This window comes from Tachysurus fulvidraco, chromosome 2 (assembly GCF_022655615.1).
Source record: "Tachysurus fulvidraco isolate hzauxx_2018 chromosome 2, HZAU_PFXX_2.0, whole genome shotgun sequence".
Classification (NCBI taxonomy): domain Eukaryota; kingdom Metazoa; phylum Chordata; class Actinopteri; order Siluriformes; family Bagridae; genus Tachysurus; species Tachysurus fulvidraco.
Window position 1 is genome coordinate 7,702,864 of NC_062519.1, and position 18,495 is coordinate 7,721,358.

Sequence of the window (18,495 nt, forward strand, 5' to 3'; positions counted from 1 at the left end):
CATAGAGGGAGTTTAATTTCCCTTCACTTATACTGCCAATAGTAAAGTCAGTGAGAAGCCTGGGTGGAAAGTTTATTGATTCCACAATGGAAAATAACACTTCACGGTCTACATACTCAATAGGAAAATAACTTTAAGGTCAAGAACATTTCGCTCATAAAACTGTGAGATTTATAAGAAGACAGTACTACTGTACTACTGTACTACTATTGTCCACTTACTGTACTACAATTACAGCTTTTACCCTTAGGAACTCTGAAACACTTATTTTTTAACATTCCCCAGAGAGTCTGGTATTTTGTCAATAAATAATTTAATATGTCAAAAATATAAATGTTTTAAAAATATCAAATATACCTACTTTCAAACCTGAGATATCAGGTGTCCAGACAAGTTTTCTTGTCCCTAACAGTTTTTTTAATCTAGTGATCGTACCTTCCTCCACAGAACTCATTGTGTCACAGTATTTTAGTTATTTGTCCCACAATTACATTTACATACAACTGCCAATACAAAGCCAACTCTGATTCTAAAGCTTTGGATAGAAAAGTGTATTAAAGTATTATTTGTGGCTAATTCCAGTCCAGAGCCTCGGGATTCAAGCTCTTTCAATCCACTTAACATGCATATTTTCTTAACCATCCATATTGGTGTCTGATCCATCAAGATACATACATTTATTTTAAAACAAACCCCGGTAGATACGGCAGTCATAAATACATACTAATTAAATGTAAACTATAGAATATTTAATAAGAAAACCCAGGTCTGTTTTCACACTACTATTTAAAGCTGTATTTATTGTATACTTCTGCAAGTTACTTTCCTACCTTGACATTTTCTGCAAAACTGGAAAAAACAAACAAAAAACTGAAAAGGTCATTTATTTATTTGTCACAAATTGAAGACTCAAGTAAAGAGTTTACCTAAAGCAGGTTGACTTAAATACAGAAAAACTCCAGATAAAATCTGCATTTTAATGAGTTAGTGAGTACTGTTTGTAGACTTCACTCCAGACATCAAGAAGATGTTGTCTCATTGCATGTTACAGATGGAACTGACTATGAATATATTATTTGGAATAAACAGATAATGTGTCCTAAATGAATGCAAATACAGATACGAACAGAAACCTTGCCAGAAAAGGTTCACAGGACATCTGGTTGAGACTAAAGATGCTCGCTGGAACTAGGATCCTGCTGGGGCAAAGTAAAAAGGTTGCATGAAGAGAAATGCTTTACTTAAATGCGGGCGGACTAAAGTGAGTGGATAGATGTGAAGTCTAAGGGACAAAAAGCAATAACATGAACATACAGTGTATTTACAGCATCCTTTGTAAGAGGGTTGCAGGGTTAGAAACTACTACAGGCAGATACAAATAAAAAAAAATCATGTGCTTCCCTCTCATTGCTAGACGCTTCACCAAGTCGCTCAATATTTGCATAAAGTTCAAGTTTTCTTAACTTGTCTCCCTGCTGTCTCACATCTAGTCACCAAATGTCACTGTCACTCATGTCGCCAGAAGTCACCAGCTCTCATTGAAATGTATGTGTGAACGAAAGTATAAAAATGAAAATTCACACTGATAGTGAGGTTTTTTTTTACCTTTTGGGTTGTTTTTTCCACTGTTTTCAGTGGCATAAGAGTTCATATTTAATTGTAAATATCTTCCATTCAAAGCCATTTCTAATAAATCTATATACAGTATATATACTGTATATGGTTATTTAGAGCAGGACCGGATACAGGCACAGATACAGATACTGTACAGGCAGTGGCATTGTGTTACACCGCTTCACGTTGACAAATCTTCTTTCCACAGCAGCCTTTTCTCTGACATTGTGAAACTTGATACAGGAATAAACATTTAACAGTTAGTCCCAGGAGCAGGGGGTTTCATACACCTTGACCTGAAGGAACCCTAGACAATCAAAATCAAGGTTACCTTAAGTGTACCTAGGTTGAAAAACAGACACACAAGAAGAGATCAAGTTTCCTCAACAGGACACCTGGCCATAACACTTGTATGTCCTTCTTCAACAAACATTTGCCAAAGATTTTGGAAGCACACAATTGTCTAGAATGTGTTGTTTCCGTATATTGGAACTAAGAGGGTCAATGTTCCATCAGGCCGGTTCACTATTCCTGCTGGGGGGATCAGGTGTGTTGAGGAAAAACCAAAAACTGCATCACCTGTCCAACAACCAGATGGACCTGAGAAGCCCAGCCCAAAGCTGTAGACTTTAACTGAAACACCAGTAAACACAACGGGTGAAGATGACTGGTTGTCAACTACATGTCAGCATGAGGCTGTCTGGAGAATAATTATGTATATGATATGCTGTTTAAGCACAAGGTGTTTTTTCTCTACACAGGCTTCAAGGCCACTCTACGCCTGCTCTACACACACACACACACAAACACACACACACACACACACACACACACACACACACACACACACACACACACACACACACACACACACACTTTGATGAGCTGTGCAGAGAAAAAAGAAGCAGATGGTTGTTTCATGGGAGACTGCAGAGAAAGGAAGGTTGTATAGGCACGACAGACAAAGCGAATGAAATGAGCCCTGCAGTGTGTGTGTGTGTGTGTGTGTGTGTGTGTGTGTGTGTGTGTGTGTGTGTGTGTGTGTGTGTGTGTGTGTGTGTTGGGGGTTGTAGTGCAACAGAAAGACAGAAGCACCTATTTCATGGACATGCTAGAAGAAGAGCTGATGGTAGAAAGAAAGTGATGAGATGAGTGGAGTTAGAGCTCACACTAATGATGGAGAGTGAGGGGAGCTGAGGAAAAAAGATGAAGTGAAGAAAGATAGTGAGAGACCAGCAGTGTGTGAGAGAGAAAGTGTTACTGTGAAAAAGAATCTATTCCCAATGTATTTGGGAACGAGCAGACAATTCATGGTAATGTCTCAGAAGGCTGAATCTGGCCAAGCAAATTCATCCAATGTAGTCAAGACAGCTTGGGTCAATGAGGAGAAGGGAAGTCTATTTTATATACTATTCATTCAGTGAGAAAGTGAGCGAGTCGGATCAGGCTGTCCAAATTCGAAACTTTTCAAAAAAAACTTTAAAAACTGCATCGAATTGAAAATATTTAAAATATATAACTTTTTATAAATTTAGTTACATCTGAACATTAACGAGCTGATAATTGTCAAAAAAGTCGAACCTTAGCAGAAGCGATACACTAACTGTACACACCAAATCTTACATTTTATCATAGACTGAAATTGTTCAGATTTGCTAGGTGTTTATTCACACACAGAAAATGTACACATTGCTGCTATATTTAAATTATAATTGTAATTTTTTTCTATATTTATTTTATATATAAAACTGTATTTTACGTTTCCTAAGCTGTCTATGATCTATATAAATGTGCAATAGTGAAATACCAACAGCGAAAACATTAAATACTGTATAAATGTTTACTGCGTAACTATCCATTAACTTATGCGTGGTAATTAATGTTCTTTAATGCTTTTTTTTTAAATTTGCTGTCAAACATATCTACTATGGGGAAAAAACACACTAGTGGAACCTTAAAATTTTGACAGCACATATGCTTTAAATAACTAAGACAAACTGTTTGAATCTGAGAAACTGGGATGGGAATTCTTTCATGCTTGAAGGTGACAGTGCAAGCGTGGATTTTAAAGGAGCAGATGCTTGTGAAATCCCAGCGCTGTCAGTGGTCACTTTTCAGACTTTGAGCAAGGCTTTAAAAGCTCAGCTGTTCGGCTCTACACTGACAGTGGATTTGGCCTTACTTAAAAAAAATTAAAAAATTAAAAAATAAAAAGCATCTGACAATTAACAAACCCAATGGGGATGTCAGGGGTGTAAAACAAAGATTTTTGTCACACAAATGTTTAGAAATCTTCAAAGTAAAAGGTGATATCAAACCCTCTATATGCTGCTCTCTTTGATTCCCCTACGCACTTGTCCATACCTGTAAGTAGGCGTTATCTACGACCACTAAAATTCTGCGTAAGGTTATCCCAACAGTGTCTGACTAATTTTATACTAAACTGCAGCCACATTTACTGCCATTTTATTGAATGAAAATGTCAGATAAATAGATTGATCTATTTCACTGCTGGGATTGAAATCCGGTGTATTGGTAAAAAGGATTGAACGTGTTAAAATGCATGCAATCATTTCAGTAATCAGACATAAATAAAAATAAAAATCTAAGAAAATCTCAGAATATGAAAAGTTATTTTTCTGAGTTAATGTCTCTAAACCTGTAGCTAGTTCCTGTCATTGTGAGTGTATAACTTGGTATATAACATGGTAAATGACAATATTATAAATACATGTGATTAAATAAACCACAACAGAAGATCTGCTATTGAACTATATAGATTTTTCATATAAAATAACCTTTTTTCCAGTTCGGTTTGCTACAATAAATGATCCGCACAGCTCCGTGGCTTACTTAAATTTAGCTGGCAGAAAATATTTCAATCTTTTTGCCAAAATTTTGATTGTTTTTCTCTCTCAGCAGTTACAATAGCCATAAGAAAAGTGAGCAGCACCATGCATTTAACATTTAAATACAACAGTCAAGGCAAATTCTTTCCTTTTGGGTCTCTCTCACAGACAAAAATGTGAAAAAATGAATCTCTCACAAATTTCTTTTGCAGACATTAGCATGTGATTATACGATTACCGTTGATTACTATTAAACTGTGGTAAGAATTAGGGTTGACTTAGTGCAGTGAAAGGAGACTGATTGTGTTAAGACTTATTTAAGCAATCAGAAAGCTCATTAAAATGATTTTCTTGGTTTAATTTGTCTCATTTCAATAATCTTCTTTCAAATTGATTCTTTCATGAACTTTCTGAAATGTCAATGAAATTTAACATGTACAGTGTGCGGTGTGTCTGGGGAATGGTGATGTAGCACCGATCCAAAACTTCACGAAACTGTAGGACAGCAGACATATAACTTACTTGGCCATAGATGTGTTCAGATTTTAGTATTACTATTAGTATTTAGTATAAAATGTAGTATTTCATTTGAATGACAATTTAGAAATTTCTGCCTGATTTTGTTCATAGAAAAAGAGAGTATTATATTCAGTCCATTAGATTTTCACCAAATGATTACAACAGGTCTTCAGCAGCAATCAGTTTCTGTCGCAACATTCTGCAGGAAGGAGTATTATTTCTCATTTGCTCAGTGTGACAGCAATAAAACAGGGTAATTAAATAGAAAATGACAGGTTTTACTTGACACTTATATGTGTACGAAGCTTGACTGAATGTTCATGGCTGTTTGCGGTTACCTTAATATACATTCATTAGCTGTACTTGAACTTACTTGAACTTGAACAGCAATTTGAGCTAACTGTCAACGCAAGCAGGAAGCATGGCTAATACATTATACCTGGAAATGACATAGATGAAAAAGTTAATAGCTGACAGCGCTTGGATCTACTCATGTCCTTATAGGGAAGTCAATACAAATTTGATTGCTTTTGCTATTACTCTATGAAGGACATTTTTATCCTGATGGGTGTGGTCTCCATTCAGGATGACCTCGCTCCATCTACAGGACACGCATTTGAAAATCCATAGTGTGACAGTAATAGTGCTCATCTGTTAATACAATATGTTCTGTTCAGTACATATTGTACGTGTGTAATATAAATACAAACCAGACATACAACATCTGCCATGTTTGCATTGTCATGTGATCTACTGCAATACCTTTAATTTTTCAACGGCTTTTACTTCAAAAAGATAATAATTTACCCTGTCGTTCTTAAACAAGTACCACAAAGAACACAGAGGAATAATGTTTAATACCTATAGCATTTATGCTTAAAAACAGCCTATTCTGAAAGCTCCTTCACATCAAACCCTTCGCCTTATGGGATAGTGCAGTGTCCAATGGATCCAAACAGCAGAATCTTAGCCGAAGCATTAGGCCACTCGGGTATTTCTCGCCTACGCTTTTAAGAATGCTGAGACTTTTAGACATACTACTACTTTGTTGTACTGCTAGCAGAGTATTGTGGATATTATTCTGGGCATTTAAAGCGAAGATGCCAGCTACATGTGGACTTTGATGACAACAACCTCCTTATTAATACACAATTGTTGGACTGTATATGACTATAGAAAGGAGTTTATAACAGTTTATAATCACACCCTCCAGTGTCACCCAAATGAGTATGAGGTTCCCTTTTGAATCTGGTTCCTCTCAAGGTTTCTTCCTCTTCCACCTAAGGGAGTTTTTCCTCGTCACAGTCACCTCAATCACCTCAGAATCGATCATTTCGATCACTTTACTATACTATTAATCTCTGTATAATATTAAACTTTTTGTATTATATTTCTTGTAGTACAATACTTCTGCAAATTATATGCTTTGGCCTTCACGTTCACCCTGTTTGAACCCAGTTGAACACCTATGGGTGATTTCTGAGTGACATATCTCAAATGGACTTACATCACCACAACACACAATATCATGTCAGAAACACTGCTATACTTAACATGAACCACTGTCCAAATAAAAGCTGCTCTACTGCTAGATACTGTAGCATAAAGTGGAGCTCCTAGAAACACAACAGATGAGCTTCAGTAAATGGTAAACTGGCAAGATCAGTGTACATCAAACTGGAACAATCGCCCTTGAATCTGGACAGCCATATTATTAAAGACTTCTTGGATTATAAAATGACCTGGAGGAATGAAACCATCCCAGACAGATTTTAATAACACTTCCTTCCACTTGTACTTGGACATTTTTACCCTTACTTACTCATTTTTCCATAACACTTGGTAAAAGATGAGGGTGGAGAAGGCAGATCTCAAAAAACAGGATGCTCGTGTCAGGAAGCTGTCAGCCAGACAGGGTTAATGAGGCAATGAGGCAAGACATGTCTGTGTGAGGTCTGGGAAGATGTGCATGTGTGTGTTTGTGTGTGTGTGTGTGTGTGTGTGTGTGTGTGTGTGTGTGTGTGTGTGTGTGTGTGTGTGTGTGTGTGTGTGTGTGTGTGTGAGAGAGAGAGAGAGAGAGTGTGTGTGTGTGTGTGTGTGTGTGTGTGTGTGTGTGTGTGTGTGTGTGTGTGTGAGAGAGAGAGAGAGAGAGAGAGAGAGAGAGAGAGAGAGAGAGAGAGAGGGATAGTGAGGGATAGTGTGAGAATAGAACTTTGTATTTTCAATACACCGAGTGAATAAAGACAGTAAAGGTGTATGGATTAATGCATGTAGGAGGATGTACATGGTTGGATTCACATCAATGATCGGAGTTAATATTATTCTTGCTCAATGCTTAATAATCATATTCAGATGGGCTCTCCCAAGGCATAATACGGGTCATCTCAAAGGTATTGCTCCTAATGGAACACTATAGAGAGAAACAGAGACGTGAGTCTTCTGAGAGCATTTGTGCAGTATAATGAAATGACCCTAAGCCTCTCAGATGTGCGACACCTCAAAACCTGAGGCAGATGTGCAGCAACGGAGGAAATACACTCACTGAGGACTTTATTATAAACACCTGTACACAGGCTTTCTCATGCAATTATCTAATCAGTCGGTTGTCTGGCAAACCGTGCAAATCATGCATTTATGGGCCAGTAGCTTTGGGTCATGTTCATGTCGATCATCCTAATGAAGCAAAAAATATGACCTCAATAATTTTGACAGTAACATGATTAGTGCCAGGCAGACTGGTTTGGGTATTTTTATAATTACTGATCTCTTGGGATTTTCTCACACAATAGCCTATAGAGTTTACTCAGAATTGTGAAATAAAGAAAAACATCCGTTGAATGGCAGGTCTGCAGCTGGAAAAACAGATAGATCAAGAGAGAATGTCCAGACTGGTTCTAGCTGACAGAAAGGATACAGTAACTCAAATAACCATTCCATACAATTGTGTTGAGCAGAAAAGCATCTCAGAATGCACTCGTTGAACCTTGAGGTGACTGGACTACAATAACAGAAAATCAGGTCGGGTTTCACTTCTGTCTGCGAAGAACAGAACACAGGCTGCAGATGCTGCATATGCTTACCAAAACTGGAAAGGGCCAGTACCAGAACTCAGGTCGGAGGCCTGGCAGTCAGATTTTCAATCAGGGAAAGGGGATGAACCCAAGTGCAGAGATGAATTCAAACAGGGTGAAAGTTTGAAGAGTTTAATGCACTCCAAAGTCCGAAATACACAACATCCACAAAGTACTGTACAGTCAGAAAGTCCAAAGAAGATAAAGATGTAAAAAAAGCAATACAAACACACCTCAGTTGTCAATAAATAGTCTCTCAAGGATAATGACAAAACTCACAAGATAGCACTAAAATAATAGGCAAGAACTATAGAGAAACCTGAGACACAGAGAACCAGAGCAAAACTACACATCAAGCAAAGAAACAACAAAACAAAGCAACTTAAATACACAGAGGGGACTGAGACATGGGCAGCAACACACCAATAACAGACAGGTGATGCCCGTTGATGCCTGAGATAGGCACAGGCTCCTCCTGACCCAAGAAGATTGGACAAGCGGTAGAAAATGAATGAATGAATGAATGAATGAATGAATGAATGAATGAATGAAACAAACGAGGGAACAATGAGGACCTCTAGAGTCTGAAACACAAAATAACAAGTCCATAATCTGGACATCTAGTCTCTTTCTTCAACAAGGTTTCTGCATGTACATGAACACTGATGTTGGTGTGAACATTAACCTATTATTTGTCCCACCATTATTTGTCCTGCAACATGTTCGGGTGATTGCACAATTCTACAAGTCTTTCTAATATAGTGACCAATGAGTTTATTATACAGTGACTGCAAATTTTTAGTAATCAGAAATGTAAATACAAAAAAATCGGAAGGTTGTGAGTTCGATTTATACATCCACCAAACTGCAACTGCTGGGCCACTGAGCAAGGCCCTTAACCCTCAATTGCTCAGTTGTATAAAAAATGAGATAAAAATGTAAGTCACTCTGGATAAGGGCGTGTGCTACATGCTGTAAATTAAGATACCACCTTCAAATTTTTATTTGCTTATGATCAAGCATCTCAGAGAGCAGAAATCGGTTTGATATCAGCATTTACTTATATAAAGGATAGAAGCACTAGGTTGGAAAATAAAAAAAAAAACATTATTTGTTTTTTATTTATTTGATTTTTTAAATTATTTAATTATTTCATTAGTAATTTAATTATTACTTTTCTTGTGAATATATTGTCTCTAATAGGTTAAGTAACAACGACACTTAAAATGTAATTGTCTAATTTGACATGACAAAGAAATTTAATGCTGAACATGGACACCTCCATGGTTGGAAATTCCATTTTTTGGCATCTGGTAAAAAGAGTTGAGTACAATACTGAATAGAGGATGTTATACCATTTCTGGAAAGTTTTTCTGCCATGCTCAATTCCACATCTGAAAATCATCTGAAATCCGAGTCTGGATCAGCCTTTCTGATCTGACTGTAAACTAGCAGAGTGGGATTGGGTAGTAAAGTACAGCCACAGGCTATAAAAGCTTCCTTTCACAAATTACCTTTAGCTTCAGGCAAAGTGTTAACAGTCTTTTAAGTGAATAGACAAAAAGAATTTCTAATGTCGTTTTGTCATATCAAATATATATTTTAGTTTATTATTGTTTCTCTTTACAGTAGAAAGGATTCATTTTATTATTATTGAAGAGATCTTTGTTTTACAGCATTTTATATGCGTCAGTCTTTTGCACATTACTGTATATTTAATCAAGATTGTATAATTTGATTTAAAGGGATTATATAACCTCCAATCTGTTCCATTTTGGTTATGTTTTTGTCCCCATCTCATCGGATTATATTAATAAGCTCATTAACATGACCAAACAAGGTTCGATGTTATGGCTATTCAAACATATTAGATAAAGATTGAGACTGGAAAATGCTGGAGATACACTTATGCTTGTCACGTATGTATGGAGGTAAAAAGATTTGCTGTCATTCATTATGCAGTAACTAACATGATTTACTTGAACGAGAGATATAAATAGAATGTAATCAGATAGATTAAAAAAAATAGTTGCTAGTTCATTTTTAATTAAAATTCACATCCTTATAAGAATTTAAAGATAAGCAGTAACATGTAGATTTTAGGTAAAAGTTATAGTGGTGTACAGTACAGTACATAATCCATAGTTGTCCTAGTAGTCTCTCTTTTTTTTTTTTGAAAGAAAATAAAATTATAAAGGTATATAAAAACAATCCAGATGAATTACTGTAGCAAGTTTTTCAACATCGATTTATATTTGCTGTGGTGATTATGTGGTGATATATGTGTGTGTGAGCTGTGGTAAGTTTAAGAAAGAATTACAAGAAACTGGATAAATACGAGGACATAAAGTATGTGGAAGGTTAAAAGCAAACAAGCTTTTCACTGGAATTGTGACCAACAGATCCGAGCAATAACAAGACTGATCTTCCTTCGTCCTTAAAAGGGAATTTATCTTCGGCATCAACAGTGAAGCTGAGACAGAAATTATTTATCAGAGTTTAGATGTTACAACAGCATTTACAGAATCAAAGTTCCTTGTATCCATAGTTTGTGCAGATTTTCTGAGCAGGTCATTCATCCACATTATCAAAAGTCTCCGATGTCACCAGATATTGCTTGACTCTCCGGGTCTTTCAGTAATCTTCAACGGTCTGTTTCGTCTGATCCTCTGCTCACTGTAGCCTTTTGCTGTTGTAGCTCCTCCATCCCTATGCTCAATGTTCTCTGTGTTCTGAGATGCTTTTTGGAAAGACTTACTTTAGCCTTCATATCAGCTCAAACCAGCTAGTCAGTCTCCTCTGATGTCTCTTTTGTTTTTCAAGCCATTCTGTGTAAATTCTTTAAAAGACTCAATCCAGCCCATTTGTCATGAAGAGCTGGTTTACGCAAGTCCTTAAGCTATTTTGTGAGCAGTCCATTCAGAATATTAAAAGTATCTGCATGTAACTCATGCCTTCAAGGTCAGCAAATTTTTTTCTTGAGTAGAGGCATAGAGTAAAAATAATAGAGACAGTTTTCAATACTGTCTAGACACCACTTTTAAACACAAGAGCTTTAAAATCTCAGGGATAGAAAATGCTGAATGAAGACACAGATCATGCATAGTTTTCTATAATGTAATATGATTTAACACACACACAAAAAAAACTATTTTAATATTACAAAAAAAGTAACAGGAGAGTGTGTTTTTGGGTTTTTGGCATATTTATAGCTCAACCGATAAATGTCCACGTGATATATTGTGATTACATCTACCTGTCAGTCAGTGGCACCAGACTTAATACTTCTTCTTGCTCAAGCCAATTTCACACAAGGAAAATGGGCTTTAAATTCAGATTTTTTTATTGAGCAGAATTTTCCCCCCTTGAATAGCACTTAAATCTGTAGTTCTTCTTGAGGTCTCAATTGTTATTATTAACTCCTCATTATGAACACTGAATACAGACACTTATGTGCACACTCGTTTTTTTTTAAGTTAATATACAAAGCTGATCTTTGCATTGTCAACAAGTTCCAGCACTGTTGAGACTTCCAGCAAAATGCCATTTTAAATGATCTTGGTGGTGCTTTAGGGCTGCAGAATTTGAACTTTAATCTAAATTCTCTAAAACTCACAGAACTGCTGACATATCGAACAGAAGCCAAGCATGAACCAGTAAATGAGGAGCCGCTGTCTTTTAGTCTTCTTTTACTTTGCAATGCACGTTCAAGTTCCACTGTTCTAAGCACAACCACTGAAACAGTAAATATCATTCACTTGAAAATTGGTTTTGAAAAATAAACGATTGCTCACAGACTCCACGCCAAACACAGGGGTGTATGTTGAAAATTAGAACATCAAGAAACCATTAGAAAATTAATCACAGAGTTAATTAGCTAACGGTAAGTGCCTGAATCCTTTAGATGTCCAACCTAGATCATGCATTATATTCATTGTAAGAAGGACAAATTTTTAACCCACTTTATTTTTAACCCACTTTCAAAAATCATGAAGCAATTTAATGGAAAAACACTCAGAACAAGATATTTGCCTTGTTAAATAAATACTTAATCGTTGAAGATGCCAACATGCTTTTAGTTTCATAGTCAACAGCTGGTTTGATCAAATCTCCCTCATTTCTAACACATCATGCCATGTTTAATTATTAAACATCTGACAGAAAATAGTTTAAATTTATTCATGAGAAAGCAAAAAAAAAACAAAAAACAAAAAAACAACTCCTGTCCTCCTGAGTATTAAACATTACACTTTGTGATATCAGAGGCCGTATGAGTATCTGTTTAATGCTTCAAATGTTTGTACCTGTATTCAAATAAACCCAAAATGAGTGTTGCATAAAAATAGGGTTTTTAGTTCATTTTCTTTTTTTAAAAAAAAATATAATGTTTGTCTGACCTCAACAAAGTTCTAAATATATATCTATAAATACCCAAAATACTATAATTATGCCCTTTCATGTCATCATGAGCTTGACCACATACTACGAATGTTGAATGTAAGAACTAGCTAATAACTGCAGTCACTATTTGTCCCTTAAGCTGATTAATACATTAGCTGATAGCTAAATACACCTAATTATTATATTCATCATATTCATATTAAAAACAAAGGTTAGAGATTATAAACTGAAATCTTAGTCTTAGTCTGACACTTTAAGGACAATCTTTTAAAACCATACACTTATGTATATGTATATTTATGCATATGTATATACATTATTTCTTCATCTATGTTTTCATCTATAGCTTATATAGTTTATACTTTTTATTATGTTATTCTTATTTTATTTTTTGCTTTTTTTTATATACTTTTTTTAAAATAATTTTTTATTCTTATACTGGACAGTTGCATAAAGCATTTCACTGCATATCGTACCCTGTATGTATGTTTATGTGACAAATAAAATTTGATTTGATTCGACTTGAAGTTCAAATCTCAACTCAACTCAACTGAATAGATTGGATGCATGGAATCTGTTTCACTTCAGACTCAAGTACCAAATCTAAGCATTACAGATAAGCTAAATGCTTTTTTGTTTGTTAGCTTGCTACCCCCTGTATCTCTACCCCATTTACTTGAGATTGACTTGAGATATTACCATTCATTCCAGGTGTAATATGTCTAATGTAAAATGTCCTGTTGTAGTCCTGTTTATGGGAGCATCTGTGCTTTTATTTTTACATGTTGGCTTCTAATGTTTAAGCCATTACAGCAGTAACTTTTGATATGGCACCATCTAGTGCCCAAACACCAGCAGCTGTAGCAGGGTAGCAGTATCAATGTAAAATAATCCTTTTCCACTACGTCCTGTTTGTAAAATTATGTAGTTCTCAATAAATACACAATTTTTAAGGATATGCCATAGATCTGACTAAGCAAATTCTAAGAAATTGCATTAGAAAATGAGCAGACTTCATATGAACAAGACATTTGTGTGATGCCTTGGCAAACCTCTTTACTAGCCCTCTGTCAGGTTTTGTAAGTTCCAGAAACTCAGACCCATACACAGGATTGAAACCATGTCCTTGATTAGTAAAAGGACATAAAAGAAACACTACATGAAACATGACAACCAAAGCGATGCATTAATACTCAATCCAAAAATTGTAAAAAACAAAACACAACCTAACCGAACAAACATGACAATAGAACATAACTCGACAAAGACAGACACAAAAGGGTAGGAATAAGTAAGGCATATTAGGGATAATTATGAACAGGTGACATCGCATGATACTAAAACAAGTATTAGCAATCCACCTGTCAAAAAAAAACCCAGACATTTTGTCCAACCAATCATATATTTTTCACTCTGTTCACCAAATATAAATCTGGTTATTTGTTAGCCTTAATTAATGCTGTAACTTTTGTAAGAAAGCCTTAAATCCTTGAATTGTGCTTGAGACTGCATGAACAAAATAAGACTGGCAGTTCTGCCAACTTAAGGAACCTTTATATTAGCAAAACCTTGACAAAATTCAAACAGGAGTCTAGTCACATAAACTGATTATTATAAGCAGTGACTCCACACTTCTCCCAGTGTTGAAAAAAATAAGAAGAGTTAATTAAAATGACCTCTGCAGAGAAATCTGAGGGGAAATATTTCAGAAGGATATCTGTGCTGCAGCTTTGTTAATATTTGATGGCTTGCTGTCGCAGCTCCCCTGAGAACCTTTCTGCTCTAAAAATTCCAATTAGACAGCAGAGATTAAGCTGTGATTGCTCAAAATCTGAAAGTATTATGTGACAAAGCACCAAACACATGACTCATGACATGCTGATGCAAGAGAATCTAGTAAATCTAGAAGTCCATGTTATAATTAAGGAAATTCTATAATGTAATCATATGCCTTCCATATGCACCATTTATCTAGAGTTTACACAAGATAGAACGTTCAGAGAAGGTGATAGTAACTTATCAATACACTCTTTACAACCATAAGGAGCAGAAATGTATTTCAATACACAGAGTATGTTAAACTATGATGGCTACTATTCTTCTCAGATTGGAAGAATTAGGAGCTATAGAGTTTAAATTTGGAAATTTGTCTCCTGGTCTATTGAATCTCGATTTCTGCTGATGTCCACATGGTAGAGTCAGAATTTGTCATTAACAGCATGAGTCCATGAACCTAGTCTGGTTGGTGCCAACAGTTCACAGTGTTGGTGGTGTAGGTGTAACGGGGTGAGTAATGTTTTTTTGCCACCTGTATTTTATCACCCGAGTATTGTTTGCTTGCCACAGGTTAAGCTTAAGAGTTTTGATGTTGACCACATGTTGACCTTTTCTTATAATGGCTACATCCTATGTCACAAAGCACAAGTCTCCAACTATTTCCACGAACATGTCAGTGAGTTCAGTGCACTCTTTAATCACCAGCTCTGAATACAAGAGAGCACCTTTGGGATGTGTCATAACAAGGTTCACAAATCCGTAGCACTTATATGATGCAATCATGTGAAATCCATGCCACAAAGATCTGAGGCATTTCTGAGAGCAAAGTTTTCAATGTAATTTCATTTGACTGTCCCAAAGGCCAGCCTTTCTCTTCTGACCCCACAGTAGTTGCCTTTTCATTTATCTACTTAAAATTCTATTGAACAGTTGCTCTTACAAGGCACTCAAGAGAACGAAACGCGACTCGATCTTTGGACAGTGAAAACAGAGCTGTGTCTAATGGAGGCTGCGGATGTCGACGTTGCCTGTAGATTCTCAAATTCTGCCACCGGATGGAAATCTGAGATGCCCTTCTTCTTGGCACAGTCTAGCCCTCTATCGATCTGACCTGGAGATCTGTTAAATATCCTCTCAGATGGTCAATGCCTATTCAACCACCAGCAAAACTCAAAATGCTCTGAGCATTCTAGCACACCAGTAATTAGTTAACATGCTCTGTAGCCAGCCACTCGTCATTGCTTGTAGTGCTCTGCTGATGCCGATAACGTGATTAGCATGGATAAACACACAGCAATGATAGACTAAGTAAGCGGATAAATGTGCAAGGTGATATACCATGAGGCTATCTGGCAAGCCGCTACACTGTTATGGATGGATTATAGAATCCGGGAAGGCTATCAACACACTGTAGCTGTGGATGTGTGCATGCATGTGTGTGTTTACAGATCATCTAAAGAAGATTTCAAGGAAGTGCATTATGGATCTCTGCCCATGTTAAGCCATTAATGATAAACAACTTGCCATTTTTAACCTTCCAATACTCTAGAGAGACTACCTTTTATATAAACACCAAACAAATACATTAAAAGTGAATGCCCTTTACCATACTAAAAACTATTTTATAATGCGAAACTCAATAGAGATTACGAAAAGGGAAAATAAATGTGCCTTAGTATCAGAGATGTTTTCACAGCTTGATTATTTAGCGCCATGCCAAGCAAGACATGTTTTCTTATAAATGGAGTCTGACCTTCCATAAGCACATATTGGAAATGTTTCCCAGCTGCCTGTGATGCCCTCTTTAAAACTCTTTTGTATGCAAACCTCTGGCTTCAACTGATAAAACTGAAAGCTTTCTGCTAAATTGGTGAGCTTCGGCAGAGCTGATAATACGTAAATGGAAAAATGACTTTTACTCTTTTTGGTATGCAAATGATGTTTTTTTCCGCTGTAAATACAAAGCTATACAACGTGTTGGTAAATGGCAAGTTTTCTATTATATAAAGCAATTATTCCATTACTAAGGTCTACAGATTACTAACTTACCTAAAATTATATGTAATCGAAAAATATTGACATGACTCTTGCAAATACACCACTTATTATTATTGTTGGGGTTAGTCATTTATAGAACTTTTAAAAGCTACTTTGCAATTACAAGCGCTCAGAGAAGCAACAAAGAGGCATGAAACATCATGATTATCATTCACAATGCACCCTGTTCTAATTATAGCTAACTGTCTTTCCTCCACAAACTCTGCGAGCAGAATAAATGGCTATTTGGCTCCTATTAATTGCTTTGTATTCCCATATTCATTTTCTCTTGCACTGCTCAAATTAAATCTCTGGACAAATGGTATTTGCAGTGACATTAGGTTCAGACCTTCATTTACTGCCTTACCTCTCTCCAGTGCTCCGGACCACAATCCTTTCCAGCAAAATTGCACTCCAGAAGCATGTCGTCCATACGATGGCGTGTGCGGTTATAGAACTCGGCCAAGCTGAACCGGGCACCTTGGCGATCAGGTTCAGGGGCAAGCTGGAAGCCAGGTGCCATGTTGTCCTCATACCCTATGAGTGGTCCCATAAAGAGCAGGTCACTGTAGCTAATCTGGGAACGACGGAAGTTGTTGAAGTTGCACATAGTGATGGCTGGGAAGGTCATGTTGGGTGCATTGCGCTCGTCTAGCATTGTGATATGGTCATACTGCATGTAATAGACAACTCGGTCACCCACTTGGATCAAGAACATACAGAGGGCTGTCAGGAAGCTTACCGCCCAGAGACCCTGTCTCACCCCAAACTTTTTTTTCTCCACAAAGACGTGGTTTGCACCATGAAGAGAACAACCGCTGAAAAATGCTGCCAAGTCAATGTTAGGTGGCTCTTTTTCTACTTGTTCCTCGTAAACCTCCAGATCATCACACTCTTCCTTGTAATGGCCAGACTCGCTGTCGCCACTCCGCACTACCCTTTTGTAGTGATCATCGAAGCTGCTCGCGTAAGACCCCGCAGTATGCTCATCTCCTGATGTAACAGAGATTGTGCATGTAATTCGCACCATGGTTGAAAATGTCCAACTTCAAGAAAAACTGTCCAGATCTAGAGAATGCTTGCTTGCGGTAGAGAAGCGTCCACCATTAAAAAGATGGCTTTTGAAGCAAAGTGGAGGGATATACTCAAATAAATTAGTGTACTTAGACAGATATTTGGAAACAACCGATATTTTCAGCTTGTTGTTAAAAGTCAATGACACCAAGTCCAAAATGAACAGTACAGCAGAAGAGGGATAGAAAAATTATCCTTATAATGTAGTTCGGATCTACTTAGAACACTATCCTCTTGAATAAAAGTACCTCAAAAAATTGTAACTTATGTATCTTGCTGGAAAAACTGCCTTAGAACTCAAAAGGTGCTGCTGCCAGTGCGTTATAAGACCTTAACCTAGATGCGGAAACCTTATAAAGAGAATGCGCATGAAGGGTCGGAAGTCCCAAACATGACTGTCTTGTCAGATCGGAGCATCTGAGGAGGCTCTGCAAGGTTGGGATGAGTATCTGCTGCCCCCACCCCACCCCTACACCAACACTGATACATTATACTCCCATCAGGCCCTGCCACTGCTGCACTCAGTGCATGATGTCAGAACCTGATCATCTTTCTCGCCTTCACATAAGGGGATATAAGCGACTATTTTTTTTAATGTGTCAGTGGCTTGTAACTGCTAAGCTCACATCTATTTAAATCATCCAAGCATCAACTTTTGGGCAGCTGCTAACCCTAACAAAACAATGAAGCCGGCTATGGACAACCACTCTTGCTAATATGTAGGCCAATTCCATATTTCTTGAGTACCTTAACAAACATGTGGTGTATGAAGTAAACATCGGAGCACTTTGAAATACAAACTGTTCGTAACTTATTGTTGGCTTTGTAGCAACAAAAGGTAATAATATAATAGAATCCTAACTCCTGACAATTCATTAGCTTTCATATAGCCATCACATTCCTACAGCATTGTTGGTAATGTAGGAAAGCATAGGAAATGGTAGCTGAATTGATGGCCAAATGAATTAAATAAAACAAACATGAAGACTTTTAAACTGTATTTAAAAAGTTGATTAATGGCCTGTTTACTTGATGTTTTATACTGCTTGCTTATAAAGTACATGAATTCATTTGGCAAATGCTTTTACCTTAAGTAATGTTATGTTGAAAAGAGATTAAAGCCCAACTCTCTCTGCATCTCTCTGTGGCTCTAA

The 18,495-nt window shown here is 36.7% G+C and overlaps 1 protein-coding gene across 1 annotated transcript in view; it reads right to left on the reverse strand.

Moving 5' to 3' along the window:
- asic1b (acid-sensing (proton-gated) ion channel 1b) overlaps window positions 1-17,430 on the reverse strand; it is a 93,045-nt gene extending 75,615 nt beyond the window's left edge. The window contains exon 1 of the mRNA XM_047810251.1: window positions 16,635-17,430. Coding sequence (XP_047666207.1) covers window positions 16,635-17,297 — 663 coding nt within the window. The 5' untranslated portion in view covers window positions 17,298-17,430. The remainder of the gene's footprint in view (window positions 1-16,634) is intronic.
- Between the last annotated feature and the right edge of the window lie 1,065 nt (window positions 17,431-18,495).